Here is a 26,855-nt window from a genome sequence, read left to right as displayed (position 1 = left end):
AACAAACCTTAATGTTCCACAACATCAAGGAACAATCCTTAATGTTCCACAACAAAATTACCTCCTTGAAGAGAGGTGAGTGCAGCTTGCAGTTTACAATTAAAGTAGTCAGAACTGATAACCTATAAAAGTATGAATATTGTACTCTTCCTGTATAATGTTGGTAAAAAAAAATAAAAATAATAATAATAAAAAATAACTTCATAATTACTTGCATCTATGTGAGCAGGAGGTTTAGGAAAAGAAATGTGATACTAATGGTTTATTGTCTTACAAGAACTGAAACAAGAAATCAGTTGGTGGCAAGAAATAGGCAGCTGAATGACACATAATAGCTACTAGGTTGTCTTGACAACAACACTCTCATGGATGTTATTGGGAGAAGGAGACTCAAAGCAGGGGGAGGTACTTTTGTGACATCACATCTAAACAACTTGTAGTCCATTCTGGCAGCAAGAGAAAACAAGACTTTCAGCAGATAACAGGAAGGCTTTATGGAGTACACTAAAGCTGATTTATTTTATCCTATTGGCATTTCAACCTCTGTGTCATGGAGCTCACTCATCAATGTTTGCAGCCTTTTTGAAATAAGGACTGGTATTTTAACAACGCTATCCTAAGTAACCACACTAAACATAAGACAATTTAAAATAACTGTAATAGCTCTCTCTTTGCTTTATTGTATTATAATCATGTTTTATTGCAACTGACCCACACATAGCATGTCTCCTCTACTTGTAAGATAAATAACAAATGGCCACTTACAGCAGAAAATAATCTAAAAATTATTTCTCATGACCTTTCATTATATTGCTGTTTTCAAAGAGAATTAGTCATATATTAGTACTGAGTACTGACAGGTCAAAACTTGAATGAAACATTCTGACGCTTTTCTTTTTTAAACTGACACCCGGTTGGCACAATACTTGGTTACTGATGATGACCTGCATCATTACCACCCACTGATCCACAGCACTAAGGTGGCTACTTCCACTCACCAGCATTTCCCATTGCATTAAAAATCTTCTCAGTAACATCCAGGATGCAGTCGGTGGCCTCTCCATGCCGTCCAATGGGATGACCTCCGCTGGCGTACTGCTTGATGTGCTGCAGCAGCTCATTGAGGGCCTGAGTGACCCCTGTGGCCGCCTGGCCAACCTGTTTCAGAAGACCCTCTTCGTTGGTGGCCATCTGGGAGGCCTCCATACATCCTTCTACTGACTTGGCCACCAGCTTGCCTGCCTCTATCAGCTGCTCCTGGCACACTGGGGAGCTAATGGTTGGAGCCACCACCTTGTGGAAAGAGAACACATCTTTACTGTACTTTGCCACTTTATAGCTGAAGCACATTAGAATAACATAGCAGCAGACCAAAATGCTGTACAAATATGTAAAACATATAACAAACAAGTTTGTAATCAAAGAATCAAACATTTAGGTTATTAGCAGGATTCTGCTGAACTTAATGACATGCTGAGGAGGAAATCAGCCAGTTTATTCCAGGTGTGTTGACCCAGGAACACACTGATCAGGGTCAACAGATCAGACAATGACAAATGTGTATTACAGAACACTATAGAATATGAGCACTGGAGCCTGATGCCCCTGGGTTAGATCACAGCATAATCAAGTATTGTATTGGTCTAGTCAAAGTCCAGACTTGCGTTTACAGTTGTAATGTTGTAAATTGTGAAACTGCTCAAAGGCTATAAGTATTTTTGTAATAAATAAACCAATCTCAGCCTTCCATGTATTAAATGTAAAAAATATAAAGCTTTCTCAATACATTTCCCTGGTCATAATGTTCTAATAACTGGTGTCCACTTTAACAGGAACATCAAAGCTCTTAAAGCATCAGCTGTGATCTTTCTGACCAACCACCGGAGGTCCCAGTACTCACCCTGGTGCAGGCGACCAGCTGAGACGTGGAGAGAGCGCACTGTGTAGCTGCTGCAATAACCCGGTTCTGCTGGGCCGAGTCCTCCGTCTTTTGGGCCACATTCTTAGCTTTGAGCACCAGAGCTGCCGCAGCATTAGCCACAGCTTTTGCCAGCTGCATCAACATATCCTGTCAAAAGTGAACAGCCTAATTATCACGGTCCCCTCCATGCTTGTGGGTAAAGAAGGGACAGACACTAGTCACAATAATGTAAATCACAAAGAAAGTTCAATGCTTCCAAGATTGCACAGATAATATTTTTTTAAATTTGCACAATTAAATGTTGTCTTATCAATCAATAGTTTAGTCAATGAGCCAATAGTTGATTTAAATAGTTTGGAAAGTAATCAGTAGGAAGGTAAACTAAGTGATCCAAACAGATATTAGAAAGGAGAAACATACTTTGATGAGGTTGCGGTTATTTAAAACTGACTGCTATATTAATGTCTACATAATGTGCCATCCTATATTATTATATATCAAAGTTTGCTTCTTTCTCAAACTACAACCTGCTAATATAATACTTCTGTGGGAATTGGCACAAATAGATTTTATTCATGTCAAATTCAGTGAAAGATGAAAAGTACGTAGACTGCCGACTCTCCAGCAGAGAATAAAACCTAAAAGAAGTTTTAAACATAAAGTTCCTTGTCTACTGCTCCTAAGAAGCCGTTTGTTGTGATGAGCAGTTCTTTAGTTGAAGCCTATGCAACAGCAAATCTAGATTTTTGGGGAGGATTCTATCCAGAGCGATGTCAGGTGACAGCAGTGCTGAGTTTGAGGTGTTTTTAATCTATACCTACTCTGTTAATCAAGAATAATTAACAGAGTATTATTCTCTGTTTATTATAGAGAATAAGCTAGATAAGCTAGAATAAGCAGGTATTAAAAGCCTACTACATTTTATGTGCCAGGCTCTCAATAATCAAAATATCCTAATTAACAAAATTAACCATTTCTTATGTAGTGTATTGGTTTTATTAAAGTTTAATCAATGCCCAAAACATCAGTCACTTCTGCACTGTAAACAAAAGAAAAATAAACTGTTACCTAAAAAACCCTCATATAGTCTTGATTAGCTAATAAACTAAAGAGTTAGCTGCTCTTCCATGCTAGGACAGAAAGTTCCCAGCTAGTCTGCCTGGGAACTTCAGCTGAACACAACACAAGCATTAGCAACTGATGGGCCCCAAACATGGCAACTACATTTCATCTGCCCCATTTCATCAACTACATTTCATTTGCAAACCATTGCAAATTATTCTTTGTTGTGCTATAAAAAAACCACAAATGTGTGATTGAGGAAACTATGCTTTCCTCAGTAAGTATGTTTTTAATACTTGCCCCAACAACAAAAGTACAATGGGAAATGTGTATTACAGATTTTACAACTTTGGTTTTGGTGCGGACAGTTTCATTAACACTGAATACAGAGTGATCAGCTCGTGTGATCATTCCGTTCATTCATACAGAGCATGTTATCCTTAAAGTGTACTTTATAACACAATCCACATTGACGGTACAAAATAATCAGCTAACTTCTTTTCCATACTGTACATTTTAGGTATAAAACAGGAGAGCTTTGCTCTCTTGTTTGCAATTACTTTTTCCACTGAAGGACAATAAAGGTTATTTCTACTCTATACCCACAGTTAGTCACCATAGAAACCTCTGGACATGACTGTATGATGGACTGGTTGGATGCTAAGGTGTATGCTGGAACATTTCACCACAATCAGATTGTTAGAGTAAATTTACCAAGGGGGAAATATGTTATTCTGATCAATAATGCTACTAATAACCAATCCTACTACTAGAAACTAGAAGCATTTAGTCTTTATTCTTACTACTAAAGGAAAAAGATTTGTTGATTGATCTTAAAGATAGAGTAATATATACAGTATAGAACGTAGTAATATGCTTGATTAGGCAAAATGGGTCATGCTGTTATCTGGAGGATATGTTAGTTACCAGCACTTCAATGTTAGAGAGAGTTCTCCATCTGGGACCCCTGAAAGATCCTTTAGGCCAATGCTGTCAAATATATTCATTAAACACGGAACAAAGTTTTATACAGTGAGAAATGTGTATTACATCCATAAGACTTTTATTAAGGACCACATATGTTTGAATGTACATTCCAAATCTGAAATATAAGTATTTTCACCAAAATACTTTTTAACTCTTGCTTTTCAACTCTCCAGTCATTTTTTTTTTTTTTTGGATGAATATTTCTACTTGAATCAAAATATATTGTAGTAATACTACTCTTACTTCAGTATATTGTCAAAAGTATTGGCTCACATATCATTGAATTCACATGTTTAAATAGTTCCCATGACAACAGGTATAGGTCACCAAGGCATGCAAATAGCATCTACAAACATTGTGAAAGAACAGTTTTCTTCTAGGAGCTCAGTGAATTCCACGATGGTACAATGACAGTATCCCACCTGTGCAAAAGTTCAGTCATAAAATATTCCACTGTCAACTCTTTGTGGTATTATAACAGTGTATTATAGCAATTGGGCATGAGAGCATTTTCAGCAGATATTGAGGTTGCCAGCTTTCTGCAGAGTCAATAGTTACAGACCTCCAAACGTCATGATCTGTTGTGAAGTTTGTCCAAACGTCATGTGGCTAACAGATCATTTAAAGAACAGTGTGTGGTAAGCTCCATGGAATGGATTTCCATGGCCAAACAGCTGCATCCAAGTCTTAAATCCCCAGGAATGATGCCAAGTGTTGAATGCAGTGGAACAAAGAACACAAGCACTGGGCTCTAGAAAACTGGAGGCATGTTTTCTGGAGGGATAAATCATGATTCCCATCCAGCAGGCCAATAGATTGGAGTCTGGTGTAAAGGTTGATAGGAGGGGATTATGATGGGGATATTGTGATGAGCAGGCATTCTAGTGAGAGGAACTATTTGTCTCCTTGTTCTAGTCAATGGAACTATTAAGGCTACAACATATAAATACATTTTGGGGAATGGTAAATGGTCTGTACTTGTATAGTGCTTTATTAAGTATGAGGACTCCAAAACGCTGTGCACTATAAGTAGTCAGTCATTCATTTCACACTGATGGTGGTGAGCTACATAGTAGCCACAGCTGCCCCGTGGCAGAATGACGAAGGCAAAGCTACCATGTCACAGCGCCACCTGTTGGACCCGGTTCGAACCACGCGCAGTAAAGGTGGGTGAAGTGTCTTATCCATAGATAGGACAGAATCAGACAGAGCCAGGGTTTGAACCATTAACCTACTGGTTATATAACAAACTTCTACCTCCTGTAAAGCAATCCGTAGGTTCAATGGGTTGCCACCTTCATGTTTCAACATGACCGTGTACCATTGCCAGGCTGTCCCCTTAAACATTAGAGTCTGACCCTCACAAATGCACATTTGAAGAAATTGTAATTCACATAAAACATAAAACACACCTAAACAATAAGGAAAACCATCCCAGAATACTTAAAGTAGTTATATTTGCAAAGATAGGCTAGACTCATAATAAACCTTCTCTGACTGTAAACTGTAAAACAAAGAACACTTCAATAAAAGTAAGAACTGACAAACCTGGAACTGTGGATCAGTGTCTGTCTCTCCAATGTGAGACAGGAGTTCTCCACTAGCCTGACCGACATTTCCTGCTGCTTGCAACAAGTTCTGACGAGGCTGGAAAAGTAAGACATGAAGAACAACTATAATGACTTAAGACAAACATAACAATGTCTCCTCCTCCTAAAGCTGTTATCTACCTCTGTATTTGCCGGCTGAGCTGTCTTCAGCATGTCAGAAACAGCACCGGCCAGATTCTTGGCGGCACCCAGCAGCTGCTGCCCGTTTCCACCTTCATCCTCCATCAGGGCTGCCAGTAGTTTCACACCCTTTGACATCTCAGTCAGGTTGGATGAGATTGTGGTAACTGCACAGCCAACCGCTGTATAGTCAGTCTCAGCTGGATCACCTTAGAACACAAACAGTAACTGCATTTATTCCCAAAGTAAATATAATTTCTCTCATGTATCAGAAACAAATTCACATGAAAAATTTAAAAAATCTAAATTGCCATATGCGTCAGGCTCTAAGCAGCAATATAGACAGCGAGTAAATCTTATTACATATCACAGAATTTCTATAGAACAACTAGGACCATAAAATGTTTGGGTTTTTTTTTGTGAATACCATAGATTACCGTGCAGTATGAATGAGTTTGTCATACGTTCTACTGGGATAAAAAAATAAGTATCTGTTAAATGTTACGGGAAAAAACTTGATAACAGAAACCAGCTGACAGATTTATGAGTCACATTTTCAAAAAGCATTATCAGTAGAATATTTGAACGCATCACTGACCAATCACAGTGATTACACCAAACTAGCCTGCACGTTAGGTCAGCTGGCTGTATAGATTTTCTTTACTTTGTTTGGACACAGTAAGGATGGATTGCTGATACCCGTCTTCAGGAAGCCACACTGCTGTTCTATTGAGTTTGTTTATACAGCACCAATTCTCAAGACATCTCAGGACTCTACACTAAAAAGTTAGTCCAGTCCAACCAATGACATACACTCCATATTGATCCTACTATCATTCAATGCAGTCTGATCTTGTCATCATTTTGTGATAGAAGTATTTAACTGCTTGAAGGTCCCTGCAGTGATTTTTACATTCTCTACACGATCCAGTTAACCGGCTTTATACTCTCTGGGAGATACAATTCAATTCTACAACTCTGGAAACAAGCTGATCTTTTCTTCTCTCTACCTGCTGTGAGGTTGACCATGGATGCTGTGCCTGCTGTGATGGCATCCACCTGGGAATGGATCTCATGCTTGGACTCATCCATCTTGTTTTTGCGCCAGGCTTGGGATGCCTTAAAAAGAGGAACATAATGCAGTATATGTCAATGACCCCTAAAGTACTACAGAGGATGGGTCCTCATGTTTGTCAGTGCTGATGGGTGAAAAGCAAAGTGATTTACATTAGAAACTTAACATTTTCTGCATCTGCAACCTGCTATTGCTAATGTATTTCAGGGTTTATATAATCACCAAGAACAATTATGATTTATAAAGGGAATTGTGCAAAAAAGCTGATGACAGCTATTGTTGCACTCGTATTCTGGATCTTTCACAGAATTCAATAAATCTAACCCATGGAAAAAAATCTGCTATCTGAATGATCATTTCACAGTTTGCTAAGCAGTCTCCTGAATTATGCCCTGGAATCACTTTTCCCAGCTGAAAAATGTAAAACTCACAGCATCTGTTCCTAATGGGGGCAGCGTATCAAAATCATCCAGAGAGGCCTGGGCCGCCTGGACGGCCTGCATGCTGGAGTTGATGGTTCCAGTTAGGGCTTGCTGTGCTGATGTCTGCAGAAAGAAAATACACCTCAGTAAAGTCAATATTAACACATTTCAGTGACCTCCTTCTGTCTTGGTCCTCAGAAGTCCCTCTTACTGCAAATTTGTACATAATTGTAGCAAACCATGCAAGAAAAAAGTTTTGGCTCAGATGATGTTTCAAGAACAAGATGCTAATATATTCAAACGAAAAATGACGCCATTTTGTTCTTACACCCCCGATATTTCTTCTGTTCTTGTGGACTTTGTATAGATCCTAAGACTAAATGATACTGATAAGGAGGAAATGGTGTTTGGCTTCAGGGGCTTACACAAACCTTTCATATACTCAGCTTTATTCAGCTAAATATCATTTTGGGGGTGAAAAGACCAGAAGCTAAGTATGAAAAATATGCACAGATCTTGACTAAAGTCAAGCTAAGGTTAGTCTGAAACACAGGATGTAATGGGAGGGTACTGTACCCAAAATATCTGATTTTAGCTCCACCCATTGCAGTGGTAGTAGTGTGGTAGCACCAACACTACTACCACCAATGAGCATCAACAGGTCGTCTTGTGTTTTGTTTTGTTTGGGGTTTTTTACCAGAGGAGGCATGTGTCCCCTGTGCATCTGCCCACTGGTAATGTGCTGTTTGGCCTGGGGCATGGAACCCTTCTGGAAACTCTCTGGACCTCCAGCTCCTGAGCGCATGATGGCTGGCAGGGCAACACAGCCTGTCTCCGCCTTGCCCATCCTGTTGAACTGCTGCTGCATTAAAGTCGACCTGGAGTCACACAAGTTTAGGATATGCACAGAATTATAGCAGCTTATGCATCCACAGAGTGAGCAGTAACTTTAGATAGTACAATATCACAATAGAGGGTGTAAAGTTACAAAATCTGTTTTCCTAGAAGTGGCAATAATCAACTCTTATGAAGAAAACCTCAAAAATGGCTCAGGGAAAAGTTATAGTGTTTTTGCACAAATTCATAATTTTTTCTACTTAATCTAAAAGAATGATAATAATTACAGCAATGCCATATTCTAATATATACACCTCTAACCACATTAGAATAAGTGATTAAATGAAAGAAAAGTTATTTTTTTCCCACACCAAAATGAAACAGTTGGATTAAAATGGAATCTCCAAGAGATGCGATGCATGCAGGACTATCTAAACCTACAGTGTCACCAAGTGATTCCAAAGCACTGAACAGATGCTGAGATGTGTGGATATGCCACAAATTTCTTCAGCTGAATAAAATGAAAACTGAAGTTATAATCTTTGACCTATAGAGGAACAATCCAGAGTCATCACAAAGCTTCAGTTATTAGAACCAGAAACTAGAGGTCAGGCCCAAAATCAGAGTGTGGTGATGGACTCTAACCTGAACATCCAGAGACATATAAAGATAATTGTAACGCAACTTTCTATCACATGAAGAACATTTGACACTTAAAGCACTAATGTTGCAGGAAGATCTAGATAAACTCAGCCATGTTAAACACTTCTTTAGTTGAAATGCTGATGCTTGTGTTCTCACTAAAACCAGGAAGATAAAGCACATAACCCCATATTATAAAGTCCTTCCACTGAGAGAATAGTTTTTAAAATACTGTTGAAGTTTTATCAACCTTCCAGACAACTCAGGTCTTCTGGTTCTACTTTACCCTGCATGCTTTAAAGTGTGTTTAAAGCATTTAGTTTTATATTTACTAATAAAAATGTAAGTTTCTCTTCTCTACAGATAAATGTTTTTATTAATGCCTCAAGCCCAGTCTGAATGATGCATAATTAATCAAGAGCCAATAAAGCAAAAGCAGAAATTTTCTGGATTAAAAAACCATTTTGACTTATAAACAGTGACATGTTTTTGCCTCTACCAGATATTTACTGATGTCAGTAAATAGTGTTAATAAATAATGGATTTATTATTTATTGGATTCACTGACATCCATTATTTACTAGTGGTGTCCCAGTACTGGTACCGCTGTCAGTACTGAACCAGATACATCAAGTATTAGTACCCGTAAAAACAACCAACAACCAATATTTCTGCTGGCCTTTCCTCCTGGGCTGCCCTGGAGGCTAAATGTGGTTTAGTCTCCAGGGCACCAACCAAAACAAAACAAAAACAAATAAAAAAACAGAAGAACAGAGAGAATGGAGAAGTTAGATACCTGGAGGTGATGAAATATTATTCTAATTAAGCTTTAACTGGTTTTGTTTTTTGAGCACCATTAGAGTAAACAACGCAATTTCTTCCATTTTTAGCATTGGTCATGTGGGTTGTGTGATTAATTGGAGCATAGTAGTGGAGCTGCTCCACCACTATGGTGCACTACGGTGCAGTGTACTGTGCTTTTAACAGACATCTACTCCTCTGCTTAGGCTAATAAGTAGATTAACACAACTTGATCCTGCATCCTCTTTTGGCGTTCTCTGTGTATGTACTTGAGGGTTATTAAATGCGGCACAGAAGCCTGACCCACCATCAAGTAATTAATTTTCGCTCAATCCAGCCTGAATTTTAGGTTGGCTATAGATCTAAATTGTTCATTAAACATCATTTAATGAGCATTTTGATAAAGCATTCAAAGATTAAATAATTTATATTGCTTCAGAGGGTGTATAGGCTTAAAAAGAAGAGCCACCCTGTTCTAAATAAAATCAACTTGTTTTTAAAAGTACCTAAACTCAAGTACTTGCATTCATACTTGATTAGGAAAAAAAAGTGGTATCGGAACTCCCCTATTATTTACTCATTTAAACATTACGGTTATGTTTAACAACCAGAATATGTTCTAGTTTATTCAGAACATATTCTAGTTCAGATGAGGCCCACCTGTCAGACTAAAAGCAGCTTTTAAATATAAGTACTACGCGGGTATTACGCGTGTTTCATGAAGCCCAGGTTTCTGTTTTTTAAAACAGTTGTTTTTGTTTGGTTTAATGTAATATTCTCATTTTACATGTCATGTTTTCATTAGCTGCAAGTGGAAAATCATCCTAATTCACAGAAATAGGGGTTTTCAAAAATATATGTGTATAGTTAACCTGTAGTTTCTGAAATAAAAGGGCTTTTCATATTTTAATAACTTTTTAAGGGGTTACACTTTTCAAGTGTGCTTACACTGCAGTGTGATAAAATAAGGTGATTCTTTTTAATGTGTTATTTTTATCTGTAGTTTATTAGTCAATATAAACACAATAAAACCCCAACCTTAATATACAATACATAAACGTATACAGTACATGACTATAATGAATATTTAATGGTTTACTCTTTGAATGTATGTATTGAAATCCACATGTGGATTTTCTGTCCTGATTTGACCCAATTTATCTGTAAAGACATACACTTACTTTTTGGGAGACACAGAGTCCTCCTCCATGGGCGATTCATCATCTCCATCAAAGCCAAAGTGGTCCTTACTTTTTTTCTATTAAGACAGAAATATGAAGACACAAATGCAGTTTTAAGCTGCTGCTGATTGACCACAGAATTTCAAACAACATATATCTTATTTACAAATATTTGACTTGTTTGGAGTATTGTCATTTACTACATTTGAATGTTCCTACTGACCTTTTTGAGGATGATATCGATGTAACCAGCAATAAGCTGGGCAATCTGCTCTCCCTCAGTGGTTTGCACAGAGTAGTATCCATCCTGATAGTCTCCAAAGTCCTGTCAGCAGATTAAATGACAGCTTTGGATTACAAGATGAGCACATGCAGTGTAGAACTCAACTCCTGGACTTTGTATTGATTCTTTGTATGAATCAGTCATGCATGTTCACCTGTGGCAAGGTTTTGAAAGACAGAAGAACAATGAATGAAATAAGACATTCACGCTCTCCAACCATTTTTAGTGTTTTTTTAAAGAGCTTTTTAAACACAATAAACTCAATGTCTTAAACATGTAGAGATGTCATTTCCAGTTCAGGGTCTTCCCGTTCGGACTTTCATTGACTCCCAGGGTGTTCACTGGATGGTTCGCAGCAGCCCTCTCCCCTCTGCAGGCACAAGGGTTGAGGATCCTCCCACAACTGAAAGACTGGCTCATTTATCCAGCACCATGGGACCAGGAGGTCTGAGACACCTAGTTAGTGTTCAATCATGTGGGATGCCCAGATGGACATGGAGAAAAGCAGTCTGATTCACTCATAGGAGACAATCTTCCTGAGTAGTCCTATGAATTCCATCTCAATGACTGCTTGGCTGTCGCCCGGCCGTAAATTGAGCATGCTCGGGAAATTCAGGCACGGCGTGACTCTGCCTCTTGTGCAGTATGTTTCACTTTTGGGCATGCTCATAGTGGCATCCGGTGTAGTGCCCTTGGGGCTGCTGTCATTGCAGCCCCTCCAGATGTGGTTGAATCTGGACCCCACATGGAATGCTCATTGTCTCAAAAGACTTCAGTGTCTTCAGTCTCTGTCCCAGTGGTTGTTTAAGACAAAGAGGGTTCCACTAGGTTCCATCCCATGTTGACGAGAGGTTGTGTTTATGGATGCATCCACAGGCTGCAGTGAGACCTGGCAGGGTCAGATGGCACAGGGGACATGGGCCCCGCGGTAGAACATGGAGCACATCAGTGTTCTGGAATTACGATCTGTGTTTCTGGCTCTTCTGGGCTTTTTTCTGTGCTTGCAGATCAGATAACACCATTGTGGTTTTTCACGTCAACCACCAGGGGGGGACCAGTTCAAGGAAAGTTTTGTGATTGACTCAATGGCTTCTGACACGGGCGGCTCTATACTTGGCCAGCCTCAAGGCAGCCTACATCCCAGATTCACAGAACATGCCAGCGGATTTTCTGCCCCATCAGAAGCTGCACTGCTAATCCTAATCTACTGTTCTAACAACCTCCTGGGCTGTCATCTTATTTATGTGCTGAGCAATAAAACAATAAAAAATTGTTGACAGGAAAACTCACCAGAGTGAAGCTCTTGGGTGACGCAGCCCAGCGTTTGATGTTTGTCAGACTCCACTCCTGGATGACCTCCTTGGTCTTCTCGTCTACTCTCATTACGCACTCCTTGGTGATTCCCAGCAGACGAGGAACCAGTTTGTTTTTGCCTTTCATTTTTTCCTGCAATGAATCAAGAAAAGCAGAATATTCTTACTGAAAGCAGACAAATCCCAATTGGCTTTTGAGCTCTGGGCTCAGTAAATCTACTGGAAGTTGATTCATCACTACTCACAGTTCCAGTAGTGAATAAAGAACCTTCAATTATATTTATAACTGAAAGCTGTCATGATCTAGTGAAATTATAACATATATTCTAGTTTCCAGATTTGAAACAGTACAACTTGAAAATCTTAAACTGGTGAACACCAGGCATGGATTTATTATCCACAATGAGAAATAAATAAATAAATAAATAAATAAATAAATAAATAAAATAAAGAGGGGCAGAGGACAGAAAGTGATCTCTAAGAATGAATTAGAGATAAGCTTCAACTTATCTTAAATAAGTAAAAAACAATGGAAACAGAAAACAGTAAAAGTGAAGGGAAAAAATGACAGTTGTCCTTTCTTTCCTTACTGAAAAACAGGGTAAAATTTAAAGGGGATGTCCAGTCTCTTTACCCTGACTGGCTCTTTTGAGGGAAGCAGAAAAACAGATATTCAGCTCCCATTTAAAGTCCCACTTACTTTAAAAGGACCAACTCAGGCAGGACTCACACAGATGTGATTTGGTAACATTTGAGATGAGAGTATCTAAAGTTTGGAACTGACCATCAACAAGTCACAAGGTCAGTTGGATGATTTTACTGCCCTGCTGCTACAAACAGTTTGATATTTTTAAAATTGCCATTAAAAGCATCCAGCCTACAATTGAATTAAGAAGCACATGACATCAGTTCATTGGAAGCACGTTAGAAGTAGAGTGTTACAGCCTGTAGAAGAATCAGTCATTTTTGTGTAGATTTAGGCAGCAGAAGAAAAACAAAACAGTGATTTTTTACTTACCTTAACCAGAAAGAACGAGACGCCGTAGGTTTGCAAAGACCTGGCCAGCTTCACATAGCTGACTTTGGCCTCAATCTCTGTCATGTTCTGACAGTTTTTATGTGCCTGCAGACGAACAGAAGTCCATTAATTAGCTCACCACTGCATAAAGGAGACCTCTACATTTAGTTTAATGACTCATGCAGCATGTTTTCTATTTCAGTTGGTACATCTTGAAAGATAAGATATTATTTAACTTGTATGAACCTCTTTTTTTTTTTTTTTTTTTGTCAGAACAGTTAAACTTCTAAACCTCCACAGATTCTCTTACCTGGAAGATTTTTTTCTCCCCTTTATTTTTAATGTATTCCTTAGGCAGAAACTCCTTTAAACTGAGAAGAAAACAGTTCAACCACAATCAAACAAGCAGCAGGACTTTATCAGGATTTCAAACCATCAAAACATCAAAATGAAAGACAACTCAATGAAACATGAGGCCAGTGCTTACTCTAAGAATCCAGGCTTGTGTTTGGACTCATTGTGATCACCAAACTGAATCTGGCACTGATAGCCTGCAAACTCACAGGCCTTGTCAAATGAAACTGGATGTGATCCATTCAGGATGTCATCACGAGCCTGTTCCACCACGCACACACAGACAAACACACACAGAGTGGAAATTCAGGATCAATCCATAGAACAACAGCAAGCATCACTGATAAAAACAAACATGCAGTATTTAGACTAACCCTGATGCATGAGCAAGTAGTGCCAACCCCATCAAGCTGAATAAGAAATAAATAAAAGCAAAGATTGCATGTTCTCAATTACCTGTACATAAAGCAGATTAAGCTGGACAGGGTCTCTGGAGTCCACATTCTGGTCTGAGTAGAAAAACTTTCTTCTCAACAGCAACATCTCTGTCTCTTCCACACCCTGCTCCCTCAGTGTCCTCCCATGGTCCAACCAGTTCACTAACAAAATCGTTTTTATTAGATAATAAATAATATCCAGAAATCAAGAAGTAGATGTACATCACAGGGTTCTGAATTTGTTTCTTACAAACCTTTTGGATATTTTGTCCTGAATTTTTTACAGCATTTTGGACATTTAAATGCAGAGTTTTAACTTTATGCTTAAACAGTAGGTTAAACCAATAATGAAAGGCATTTAGCAAGCAAGCCCTCTCTCAATTCTCCCTAGGTGTGAGTGTGTGTGTGCGTGTGTGTGGGTGTGCATCTGTGTGTGTCCTGTCTGTTTCTGTGTTGCCCTGCGACAGACTGGTGACCTGTCCAGGGTGACCCTGCCTCTCGCCCAGAACGTAGCTGGAGATAGACACCAGCACCTCCTGACCCCTCTAAAGGACAAGGGTCGTAAGAAAATGGCTGAATGGATGGGTTTTCATTCTCTTTTTTTTTCTCTGTACTTATCCAGATCCAGAACATTATAAAAGATAGTATCTAATTCTGTCCATTAACACACACAGGACATGTCATGTTAAGTTCATAAAGACAACACGGATGTCAGGATTTTAGCCAAAGGTAGTTTTGATCAGAAAAAGTAAACAGCAGAAACACTTTAAGGAGGCTCTTATAATCCAAATGAACAAATTTGACTTCATGCAACTAATATATAATTTTTCAACAGGACAAGTTTTTACTGCTCTAGCTGTTATTTTACATGGAACTGGCAGGAATTATTATTCCTACCTTAAAAATTCCAGAACGAGTCATAATCACATGTGAGTGTGTTTATGAATATCAGCTGCGAGTTAAATAACTCATCGAATAAGGACCTTTAGACTTTTTTAATGGTTTTATTGGCTCTAGTGGCTTTTATTTGCTAGTGAATTGACAGGAAAAGTAAGTAATAACAGAAGGGGAGAGACATGTGGCAAAGATTGCCAGGCTGGGAATCAAACCTGTGACATCTGCATTGAGGATTAAGGCCTCCATATGTGGGTTGTGCTTAACCCCTGCACCACCACAGAACCCCAACCGTTAGAATTTTTAAGGACCTTGTGACAGATGTCCTTTTTGTATAGGATTGTGAGCCCACTGTGAAACTTACACTCATCGTCTGTGTGGAGTTTCTGCTTCAACTTCTCCATCTTCTTGTCATCTCTTAGGAGAGTCTTGTCTCTTTTCAGTGTTCCTGTGGTTTCTTCTTTCTTTTCCTCACCAATGTCTCGGACCAGTGAGTACTCATCATAATTTGTTATTCCTGGTAGACAAACACAGAACAGTTCATTTCAGTTTTGTCTTTAAATTATGGTCGGTATGGCTGTAGACAAGATAGAAATTATTGTAAACAAGATGAGGGTTCCTCACATAAAAACATGAAATTGTTAAAAAACTGACCTATTCTAGCACAAATGGTCATGAGCATGTCACTGACGATCTTGGAGTCGTCTATCATGACAGTCTTTACTGTGCCATCCAACATGCGGATTTTCAGAGGCCTCTGCTTCTTCTTGTATTCCAAGGTGTCCTACCAGGGAAAGGAGTGGTTGATAGTTGGGAAAAATCAACTGCACAGAAAAACTCCATCTGAGCCCCTATCAGCAGAAAACTCAATAAAATTAAAGAATTATTGAGCCATATTTAAGCCACACCAGAGATGTCTTGCCACCTCTATTCAGTGTTCAGTGCCACTCACCCCATTCCTTAACATATAGTAGTCCAGGGCCTTTCCAGCCTCCAGCCAGATACCTTTTTTTGGGTCTTCATCAGACAGAAACAGCCCGTAGTCATTGGCTACAGAAAGAAAGAAACGGTAAAACTGATGTAGCTGCAGATGGAAATATCAAGCTACTATGAAGATGCTTGTGCTACAAGTATATTACAGCATTGTGTCAACTGAATGCTCTGCCTTCCGCTTCTATGTACAAGTTCTAAATCAGCTTAATAACAAAACAGAGAGATTGCAGCTTGAATATAATAGAGCAGTATTTCTCAGGACGGGTCTTCAGGTCCCCTGCCCTGCATGTTTTAGATGTGTCTGCTCCAAAACACCTGATTCAAGTGATTGCACTGCATCTTCTGCATGTCATCAAGTGCTGCTGAATCCTGTTAATCTTCCACTTATTCAATGTAGGAGTGATGTAGAAGGGAGAGACCTAAAACATGCAGGGTAGCAGGCCCTGAAGACCAGAAATAAGAAATACTGATAGAGTTTTGTCATTGAAAAATTAAGAGAAATGTTTTTTTCCTCTAATCTCTCCAAAGTTTTGCTGAAACATCCCTTATTATTTGCAGACATTCTGAAGCTATTTTGACATCTTAATGAGAAAATTTTGTCCTAAACTTTTTTTTGTCTGTGATGTTACTATATTTACTAAACAAGGTCATGGACTTCCAGCTAAATGGTTTTGTAAATTCACCAATTTTTTTCTCCTTGCAGCAATTTTGTAGTCCAAGTTCAGTTATGCTGAAATTGCAAACAGACCAGTCAAAATGTTCGATTACAGCTCGTACTAACACACATAACTCCTTACATCGCCCCCGGCATCAGAGCCTCTTCGAAGTGTCTGGTCAAATAACATTTTTCTCAGGAATGTTCCCACATCAGTGGGAAAAGTCTGTTTGAAAACGGCACTTCAGCTACCTGCGCCAGTATCAAGATGGATTTTCTGAAAGACTTTGCTTCATTGAGGGTCAGATCCTTATATTTATAGAAATGAGGGACACAGCAAAGTGGTAAGCTGCTGGTAATGCTAAAATGAGAGCAAAGTTTATGTCAGACATGAATTTAATGTGTTGATAATATCATGCTGGGCATGCATTCAATAGCATTCTATTAGCACTGTGTGCTAGCTGTTAGCTGCCTCTTGAGGGTATAACTGTACTTCATGTTTTACATACAGTACAGACCAAAGGTTTGGACACACTTTCTAATTGAATTCAGTGAGAAGTTGTGTCCAAACTTTTGGTCTGTACTGTATAATTATTTGGCTTTTGTTTTGCAATTTTTGTCTTGGGGAAGAAAAATAATCCAAATACATTCAGCGACGTTCTTGGCATTGGCTTTAGCCAACTCCTTAATTATGTCAAGGCTTTATTTACTTTATTCATATTGTGGTCGCATTAATATTTTAACATCCATGGACACTATAGTTAAACTACACTCCATATTGTAGGTTGGTATAGAGGGTGTAAATACACTAATAACACCACTGTGATGCATTTATTTGAATACGTGGTTGAAACAGGTTGGCTGTCTTAATTCTCCTGCTCTGGGTCAGACTCTGGCTCCAACATGTAAGGTTGGATGGACAAGTCTTATGTTGTTGACATCTTTAACAAACTTTGGAATAAAATGTTTCTCTGCCAGTAAATAATCATTTTGTCGCTATCAATCTACCAAAATGGCTGAACGGCTGAAGAGTGGAACACTCGGTGACCTGGAGGGGGGCAGGGCTTGAAATGTCTCATTCACTTTTTAAAAACCCTCAGGAAAACGAGTTGCTCTAAAACGCCTCACAACAGATATAAACCAGGGATCTGAGGAGCAACAATATCCCAGGAATTAAGACCAAACCATTGTTCTAAACTATGGAAATTCAAAGGTGCAGAATCATAATCAGAGACATTTTCAATGTTCTGTATGCCATTGTAGGTTTTTAATGTGTTCATAGCGGAACACAAAAACTTTACTTTTAATAAACTGCGGAAAATAAAATTAAGTTAAATAGAAAGTCTTGACTTTAGGGTCAGACTGTAGTCTAACAAGTTGAATCCTGTTCTTTAGTTTTATGGATAAGAAAAGCTGAGCAACATTTGGTGGAGTAGTTAAAGCTGAAAACAGAACTTAGTTTCAGTTCTTTGTTTCAGTTCAATGTGAAAAATATAGAACACAAAATATTTTGAAGAAATTCATGAAATAAACAGTTTAATAGTTTAATAAGCGATGTTCTTTAAATTCCATAGACTTGCTCAAGATTCTCTAAAATAATGTTGTCATCTCAATGCAGCAGTAAAATTAGACACAGCTCACTGCATGCAGACAAGAGACTGTTGTTATTTGCTCCGGTTTTATGATGAACTCTAAATCCCAGCTGAAACCACACAAAGGAATCATTTGTTCAATTACAGAATCATTTATTCATGTCATTACAGCAATCTTCAAAGCTTGTGGTGAGAATCTTGTCCACAATGATAAATGAATGCAATCCAAAATAGAAACACTAATTACTGGAACAAAAACACATTAACATTGGAGCACCAAAGATAAATGAAAGACAAAAGATATTGTAAGTGACCTGGAGGTGAGCTCAGAGTGCTCAACAAGACAAAACAATGTCAATCCAAACTTAGCTCCAACAGTCATTCAGAAACTGGAGTACCAAAGGACACATGTCAGACAGGGTTGGAATGATAAGAGATGACATTTCTCTGACAGGAAGCAACATTTATTACTGCTTAGGGTTTAAGGAACTGAGTTTAATGGAGCTTTGTCTTTGTCAGATTGTTAACAATGTTATAAAAAAAAAACAACCATTGATGTTCTCTTTCTTCTCCATTTGCTGATCTATATTAAGTAGTTCCAACTTGAAGGGCTTTGAGAAAGACGTTTGCAAAATTGGACTGTGTAATTTACTGGCTAGTACAGACAGGCTTTTCCCAAGGGTATTATGTACCTCACTCACAGCCTAATGTAAAATAGCTTACATGCTGGAGCAAGTTGTGGAGGGAGCTAATGTTGAAATAGCTTGTGTAAAAGAACATAACACAACATCATGGACTTCAGATGATGTAGACTACAATCAAAGTGTAGAACTGTTTTCTTCTGAATGTAGAGAGGCATGCAGTGATTTTTTTAAACATTTTTACTGATCTTACTCTGAATTTTCACAAGAAAAATAAGCAGGTCCAAAAGAAACTCCAAAACACTAATTCTATAACTAGCTAGAGCAAGAAACCAACATTATTTTTTATTACCTCTAAATCAAGGATCCAAAAGGAAGATGTCTAGAGAGAGGAGAGAAAGAGATGGATAGAAACCCCGAGTCCTCCCAATTCTCAAAACTACCCCCACGCTTTCTTATTTTAAGTTGTTTCCAGGAAAGCCATGACACATATTCACTCTAACAACTCTTGGATTTGTTAGAGTCCAAGAGTCTAACAAGTCTCTTGTTAGTCTCTAGGACTAACAAGAGACTAACAAGCTCTTGTTAGTCCAAGCTTGTCTAAGCTTAATTTAGCTTAGTTCAGCTTAGCTAAGCTTAGGCACATTAATATGCCTAAGCTTAGCTTAGAGAGGAAGGGCAGTAACTTCCAACATGGCTCAGCTGTTCATCCTTCTTTGGTCATACACTCTCCCCTAGAATCATTCTCCCTCCAGACTCTTTGCCTCTCCCTGTCAGTCATTACTACATGAAATGAATAATTCTTCTCAAGGTTGAGTTTAGTTCACATGTGTCAGAATATTTCACAATGAAAAACATCACAGATTTTCCAGAGTCAAACTAAAATAATCCAGTTCATTCAAACAGACAATTCCTCCAAATGGTTCAAATATATATGACCTATAATAAGCCCCTCTTTAAGCATCCAGTTCATCCCAGATAAACCACTCAAGCTCACCTGTGTGTGTCGGTGGATGGGGTGTGTGTGCATGTGTGTGGGGGAAGAGAAATGTTACTTACGCTGGTCAAGCTGTGCCTCAGGAACTCGTTCCCTGATCATGCGGCAGGCATCATAGACCATTGTGGAGGGTTCAAACTGCATCGTTTTCACCACATTCCCCACACCAATTTTTAATGACAAGGCAACCATGATTGCAGCTCCGCTCTGCCACCCACTCCACACCTGTAGGAGAGACAAAAGTCAACCAGGAAAGTCATTTCGCAATCAAAAATGTCAGATTTAATCAAAGTTATCCAGAAAATCAACACTGCCAATAAATCTGAAGATGAAGCTGTCGAGATGTTGCTTCATAAATTTGACAAACTTTGGGCCCAACCAGACCCAACCATTGATCTCTTCCCAGTTTCACTCCAGTGTGTCAACACAACACAACGCAACACACCTAGTAAAACTTTGAGTTTCCAGGTTAAAATAATAAATGAGATTAATAAAAAACTTTACAAGTACCACAGGTTATAACAAAGTGTACTCTTGCAAAATAATTTTCACTTTCAGCAGATCCTATTTATTAAATATTACTACCCATTTATTATACATTGCTGCACATATAAGGAGGTGGCTCCTTTTGAGATACTGATATGCCCAGGCATTTAGGATGCTTGGAATTCCTGCCTCCTACATATTTTTACCTTTTAAATCACTTTCTTTCTCTCCTCACATTATTATTAGTCATCATAACTCCAAACTAGTGGGAACCCAGATGGATTTCCACTATCTGTGGAACACCATGACAATTGCTCTTCTGATTTTATTTAACAATTACATAATCCTGTGCTGCATCACTACCACTGTCACATGAATGAACAAATATCACATAGCCAACCGCCCTGCCCTCCTGATTTACATTTAAAAAATGGCAACAAGAATGAAGTAAAAATCAGTTAATATTGGTTCAATTTTACTTATCAAACCAATACGGATATGTTAAAAAATTAACATTGGCCAATACTGATGCTGATGTGTTGTGCATCTTTGGAATGAATTGAGAGGAGATTAATTCCCTTCTAATTCCAACATCATATCCTGACCTCAGTAATGGTCTACCGAGATAATGGTCAGAAACACCAGGGAGTTTTTTCAACAAGACAGTGGGAAACCAAATTCTGCTGGAGTGGATGAGGAAGACCAGAACCTAACATTGGGCTGGTGTACCTGTCCTGATCGGTTCCTGAAGGAGAATCTTTTAGTGTTCAAAACCCAAATGACAAGTCAGTTCTGCTCTTCTTTTGTTCCTGTCACTCTCCGTACAGTGAGGTATAAGAAAAAACATAAACCAGATAGTTTATCTCTTGATATCCTAAAATAAATTGCAGAATTTTTTTTCCTATTACTTTCTGTTTTACTCATTACTTGCATATTCAAAATTCAGAGCACTGAAATAAATACCTGAAGATAACCAGTGTGTTACAGGCTGTCCAGTCGAAGTTGGGGGTTGAACACGTCCTAAAAAAAAAAAAAAACAGAAACCATGTTATAATTAGTTTGAACAGGTACAAATGCAAGTGTGACATACATAAAGCTTCAATTGAAATGAGCTTCCTGACAAACTAGTGGTAAAAGTAATATTGCTTCAATCTCCTGTGCCAACATATGTTGTTTTAGATATTTGCTTACATATATCTACAGTGGCAGTTTCTGGTATGGACGACATGGGCCATGCGAGTTTACATCTCAACACGCTGACTGTGTCTGCGCTGATAAAGTTTAAGGATGTGCGCACTGGTTAGTGGACCAGTAGTTCAGCCCATAGAGGAGATGTCGCGCTGTCTGGTTCAATTTTTATTTTATCTTATTTTATTTTTTGCGGTGACACGATGCATCAAAATGCACCATATCAAATTCTTTCAGGCAGAGTTGAAGTGCGACCACGCATACATCAGGACAAGTTGTTTCCCACGAAACAGTCATTTTTGTGACTGTTTTGTCACAAAAATTACTCTTTTTTTTGTCCCACAAAGCTTGGGCAACCAAAACAGTCTCTGGCGCTTATTAAGAAATCAACAGACATGAAATGGAAGAGCTACTAAAGCCACATAAATTAAATCTCCAGTCGGTCCCTCTGAATCCGGGGCAGGTCCAAGGTTGCATGAGGCCTTGTGCAAAGTTTGATTTAGGGGTCCTTCTTCCTGCTAGGAACATCAACCCCACTAACAGCATCTGAAGACTGATTTAGTAAATTCTGGTAGAGGGGGACTAGTTTAATTGGCCAACCTTAAAAGTAATCAGTGATAATTGTAGTTTCCTGAGATTCATTTGTGAACAAACAAAGCTCAAACTTAAAGCATCAGAATGTAGCTGTGGTAATCTAACGATCTTCAGATTGTTTTGTTATGAAGACTGTTCTATAAACGTTTCCAAAAAAAATAAAATAAAATGCTAGCTCTTAAAAATTTTTTAATATTCAACAATTTCTAATCTTTCAATTTTCCTGTCTTCAAACCATTAAATCAAATCTAACAGCAATGATATGCGAAATAAATAAATGTTAAATTTCTATATCTGTGGTCTGTATTAAAATGTTAGCATTTATGGGGCCACTGCTTAGTTCCTGTTTTCCTTGGGCCAGTTCCAGCATTGCATCATGTTTTTAGATCCACTGACTGATTGATGATTTGGATATTTCAAAAGTGCAAATAACTGATATTTATTTTAGTCTTATTTTTTATTTGTTGTTTTTAATATGCTATAGTTGTGCGTTTGGGAATCGTCAGTATGGTCTTCCAGTAATATAATTGCCCAGTAATATTTTACATTTCTTGTTAACTTAACATCTTTTCATACAAAAACACAGTGAGTTGCCTGCGGACCTCCTCAGTCCCCCCAACCACCAGGTGTAACAAGGTGGTCATGGTACCTTATTTCTGGAGGAAACCCAGGTTTTCATATTTATACTTAACATGTGTATGATGTGAGCATGTAAAACAAAAGTCAAATTTCACACAAACTTGACCAATAAAGGTTATTCTGAAATGACCTGGCTAAGACCTTACATTAAAACTTTTTACTTAACTCCAGAGTGTAGTAATTTGCGTCTAACTAGTGACTTGCAAAATAATGTCTTGGCCTCTCTCTGGGTACTAGCAGTACTACAATATTATTACATTTCAATAATGAAATAAAAATATTGGAGTTTCATAGTATTACCGTAATATACAAGATTTAAACAAAAATCAATAACTTGCCTTAATCAACATAGAAAAGCTCAAATAGTTCATCTTGCTGCTAGACTAGTATTGTTTTTATATAGTTATAATAATGCTAGCTGCTTTTCATTTATAGTTATTTTGAGTTTAATCCATAGACTTATGCAAATAAGTATAACTGATTGTTAGCTACCATTCTGCTCTTTCTTTAGTAATACTAGGAATGAAACATCTGATTTTGCTGGAAATTATAGTCAAGCTATTTATGTGGGAGCCCAGCCAGCTTCCTTAGTTTTAAAATAGTCTATTAATGAGCATAATCTGTGGAGTTCCATGTGGATGCTCATACAGAATGCCTGGTTATCAAGAAATATAAACATTTCTTGATGAAAACACATTTATAAAGGAAAAGGATAAAAAATGTATACATATTTCTGCTCTTATTTTTAATTATGTAAGTTGTGGTCGTCCATATTGGCAAACTTCACCCAAAGAAAACATGTTCATATGAAACCAGAGACTTTACTCCTACAAAGCTACTGACACTTGTTGCAAAATATGTATTTGTTCTAGCTCAGTCACATCAGTTTACTTGTTTGTCTATACTGGATATTTTCTCTGTAATTTAGGCATTTTAAATATTGGTGCAAGTGTTGCTGTTGCAATGAGACAAACCTGGACTTCCATAGCTCTCAAATGACATGTTTCTTTTGAGATCAGATGACCCAATGCCTCTTCCTGTTTTTTAAAGGCCCAAAAATACCATAAAAGGGCATTTCAGACATCCGTATACTCCCAGCTATGAATCAGCTGGGAGTATGGAATCCTGTCTGGACAGAGCTAGTTTGACTAAAGGAAAATAAAAGAAAAGTTCACTATTCCAAAAGCCTATTTATGACTATATTTAAACCTTGTTTAAATACAAGATTTACAACAAGGTTCTTCAAACCTACTGCTCTTCCTGTACAATTAATCAAAGCAAACAGGAAATTTGTCCAAATTACACAAAGTCTGGAGACTTTTGAAATTGTGCTGTTAATATCTCTCAGTCCACCCAGAGGAAGTGCAGGGTCACAACAGTAATTACTGTAGTTACTGAGGAATGAGGAAGTGCAGCCTTCATCAACTGAGTATTCTGAAAAAAAGCAAGTGAATAAATATAATCAAATTTTTATTAGATGTTTGAAAATTTGAATAAACCAGAAAATAGAAATGTTAGTCAAAAGTATGCATGACAGTAACCTCTTTGTGGTTAATATATCTATAGCAGCAGGCTATCAATAATGACTTTGCAGCTTCAAAAGCTCTAAACTTCTTCCATAGTGAAGCTCCAGCAGCCAGTTGTCACCCTGAACCAAACATCCGCTCTATTTCCGACACTCAAATGTCACACAGTGGTGTCTCTATCTTGTGCTTCAGCTCTGGCCATGATATGGTGAATGACAGTACAACTGCCCACAAAAAACATGGTTATTTCTAAAACTTCTCTTCTACAGCAAACTGCATTAATTATAATGCAGTTTGCATTATGCATTTTTGTGATGCATAGAATCTACATGCCAAGCATCTTCCTGCTCTACAATGGATTCTATTCTTTTAGGTCAAAGTGTTCAGGGTCTTTTAGCAACAAAGAAGTAAAAGTGCCCTTTTGAAATGAAAATCTATGGAGATCCAACATTGCATAAAGAAATGACAGTGCATCAGTCATTTAAATTATACATTGGACTTTATTGTGCATGTACTGTGCTTTACAACTCATTCTGACAAACTGATAAAAATTGTCAAGTTGGTACATGACAAAAATTGATAATACAGTGAATTACAGATTCACTGTAATTTGCCAATTACAGTGAATCTGATTAACCTGGAATAAAGTTAATTTTACTAACATTTTCATCCTTTAGCTGAAGCCAGGATTTCCAAAAACTGAACATTTATCTAAAACTCATGGAATAATCAAACAGAAGCTGGTAAGGGGAGCTGCCAAGAGGCTGATTGCAACACTAAAGGAATTTCCTAAAAGTACTGGCTGCGCAGGGAATTGTATGACAATCTCATACAATTCCCTGTATGTTCAGGCAAAAGAGTGACAACATAAGACAATCCTTTTCTTCTGAATATAGTAACAAAATGTATTTTGAACTTTGATGCAATAAGTTGTTGTTTTTTGGGGGTTTTTTTTAAAAAAAAGAAAGTTTTTTACTTATGTTGAAATAATATGAGGCTCTTTATTTTACAAACACAGTGAAAGTTTGTTTTTAAAAGATTGATAGGTAGATTATAAAATGCCATGAAGTTAGTGAAATATAAAAACCATTTGCTTTGACTTCATTTAAGAGTAAAATCTAGAAGTGTATAAAATACCAGTATGGGAAGAACAGTGTGTTTCAGTCTTGTGGAGCTCAAACTGCAGCATTGTTCTGACATGTTTTTCATTCTTTGGAGTGAGCCATTTTCACTGCACTTGTTTGCTCAGAGTTATTTGAATTCTCTTTTTAAAGTTCACCTCACAGGTTCTATGAACATCAGCCTTGATACTCCGTGCTCGTGGTTTATAACTAAAAAGTGATTAAGCAAAAAAAATGTACATGAAACACCGCAGCTTTGTTTCTTCTACACTCAGCACATGATTCCATTTTCTTTATTAAACACAATCAAGCTAGTTGGGAACTATGCTGAAAGTTATTTGATTTCTATTGTCTGGTAAATAAAGATTACAACAAATTTAAATAGTTAATTCTGTTTAATTCGAAACACACAAATATATCTTTTATAAGGTTCCATTCTCTAGAAGTAATCCAGGATTCCAAACTAAGTCTGAGGTGTCACTTAAATTCTATGATACGTTCCATATCAAGTCTGAAAGCTGGTGGCTATATTTTTAGTATTGGTCAAAAGAAAAACAGCAAACAGACTAAGTCATTATTTTCTATGAAGAGGCACTCCACAGCTCTGATAGGACTGTTCTTCATTTCTTGCTTACCACAGACACTTTACCCTTGCCTTCACTGTTGGGTAAGAGGACAACATGGCACCAGTAAAACCAAAACTAGTTGAGCTGAATACTGTTTCAGTGTGAATTCTAGGTGCACATCTTGTGTGGCTTGTGGGCTCTACCAGCACTTGTTGACTTGCTGCTGCAACATAATGCAAGCAGGGCAAAGTGGTGCTGTTAGCAGGTAGCACCACAATCAGTCAAAGCAAATCTCTCTTTATTTTGACAGTTCTCTGCCTTTTTTTTAAAAAAAGTTAAATGGACAGGCTAGTTTCACTCCGATGTCAAATCCATGTTAAAAACTCAAAAAGACTGTTTGCAATGGATAGTAAATTATTTGAAATAAATTGTGTAAATTATTTAAAATGAATTTCCAAATTTTACAGATTGTTTATAGATGTTTGTTTTGATTAATACTGTTGGTCGTTTATATTTTGTTTGATTTAGTAGTATATGTAATTCATCCATCCATCCATCTTCTTCCGCTTATCCGGGGTCGGGTCGTGGGGGTATAGCAGCTTCAGAAGGGAGGCCCAGACTTCCCTCTCCCCAGTCACTTCTTCCAGCTCTTCCGGTTGGATCCCAAGGTGTTCCCAGGCCAGCTGAGAGACATAGTCCTTCCAGCGTGTCCTGGGTCTTCCCCAGGTCCTCCTCTTGGTGGGTTGTGCCCGGAACACCTCACCACGGAGGCGTCCAGGAGGCATCTTGACCAGATGCAGAGCCACCTTAACTGACTCCTCTCGATGTGAAGGAGCAGCGGCTCTACTCTGAGTCCCTCCCGGATGACTGAGCTTCTCACCCTATCTCTAAGGGAGAACC

At 38.1% G+C, this 26,855-nt stretch overlaps 1 protein-coding gene across 2 annotated transcripts in view; it reads right to left on the bottom strand.

The window, feature by feature from the left end:
* Nucleotides 1–26,855, bottom strand: part of tln1 (talin 1) — a 70,251-nt gene that overhangs the window by 36,212 nt on the left and 7,184 nt on the right. The window contains exons 2-20 of one of the 2 annotated variants that reach the window (XM_044144503.1): nt 21,285–21,341; nt 19,898–20,060; nt 15,910–16,007; nt 15,612–15,741; nt 15,322–15,474; nt 14,083–14,225; nt 13,760–13,887; nt 13,583–13,643; nt 13,273–13,377; nt 12,232–12,387; nt 10,882–10,983; nt 10,659–10,735; nt 7,895–8,075; nt 7,207–7,320; nt 6,711–6,819; nt 5,701–5,909; nt 5,519–5,617; nt 1,901–2,068; nt 999–1,293 (exon numbers count right to left, since the gene is read on the bottom strand). In XM_044144503.1, the coding sequence (XP_044000438.1) occupies nt 999–1,293; nt 1,901–2,068; nt 5,519–5,617; nt 5,701–5,909; nt 6,711–6,819; nt 7,207–7,320; nt 7,895–8,075; nt 10,659–10,735; nt 10,882–10,983; nt 12,232–12,387; nt 13,273–13,377; nt 13,583–13,643; nt 13,760–13,887; nt 14,083–14,225; nt 15,322–15,474; nt 15,612–15,741; nt 15,910–16,007; nt 19,898–20,027 (2,458 nt within the window). In that variant the 5' untranslated portion in view covers nt 20,028–20,060; nt 21,285–21,341. Of the gene's footprint in view, nt 1–998; nt 1,294–1,900; nt 2,069–5,518; nt 5,618–5,700; nt 5,910–6,710; nt 6,820–7,206; nt 7,321–7,894; nt 8,076–10,658; nt 10,736–10,881; nt 10,984–12,231; nt 12,388–13,272; nt 13,378–13,582; nt 13,644–13,759; nt 13,888–14,082; nt 14,226–15,321; nt 15,475–15,611; nt 15,742–15,909; nt 16,008–19,897; nt 20,061–21,050; nt 21,145–21,284; nt 21,342–26,855 lie in introns of those variants that run through there. The other variant, XM_044144504.1, reaches the window with a different exon arrangement.

This window comes from Gambusia affinis, linkage group LG17, assembly GCF_019740435.1.
Source record: "Gambusia affinis linkage group LG17, SWU_Gaff_1.0, whole genome shotgun sequence".
NCBI classification, from domain to species: domain Eukaryota; kingdom Metazoa; phylum Chordata; class Actinopteri; order Cyprinodontiformes; family Poeciliidae; genus Gambusia; species Gambusia affinis.
Note: the sequence above shows the minus strand (reverse complement) of the source record. Positions and strands in the feature narration are given on the sequence as shown.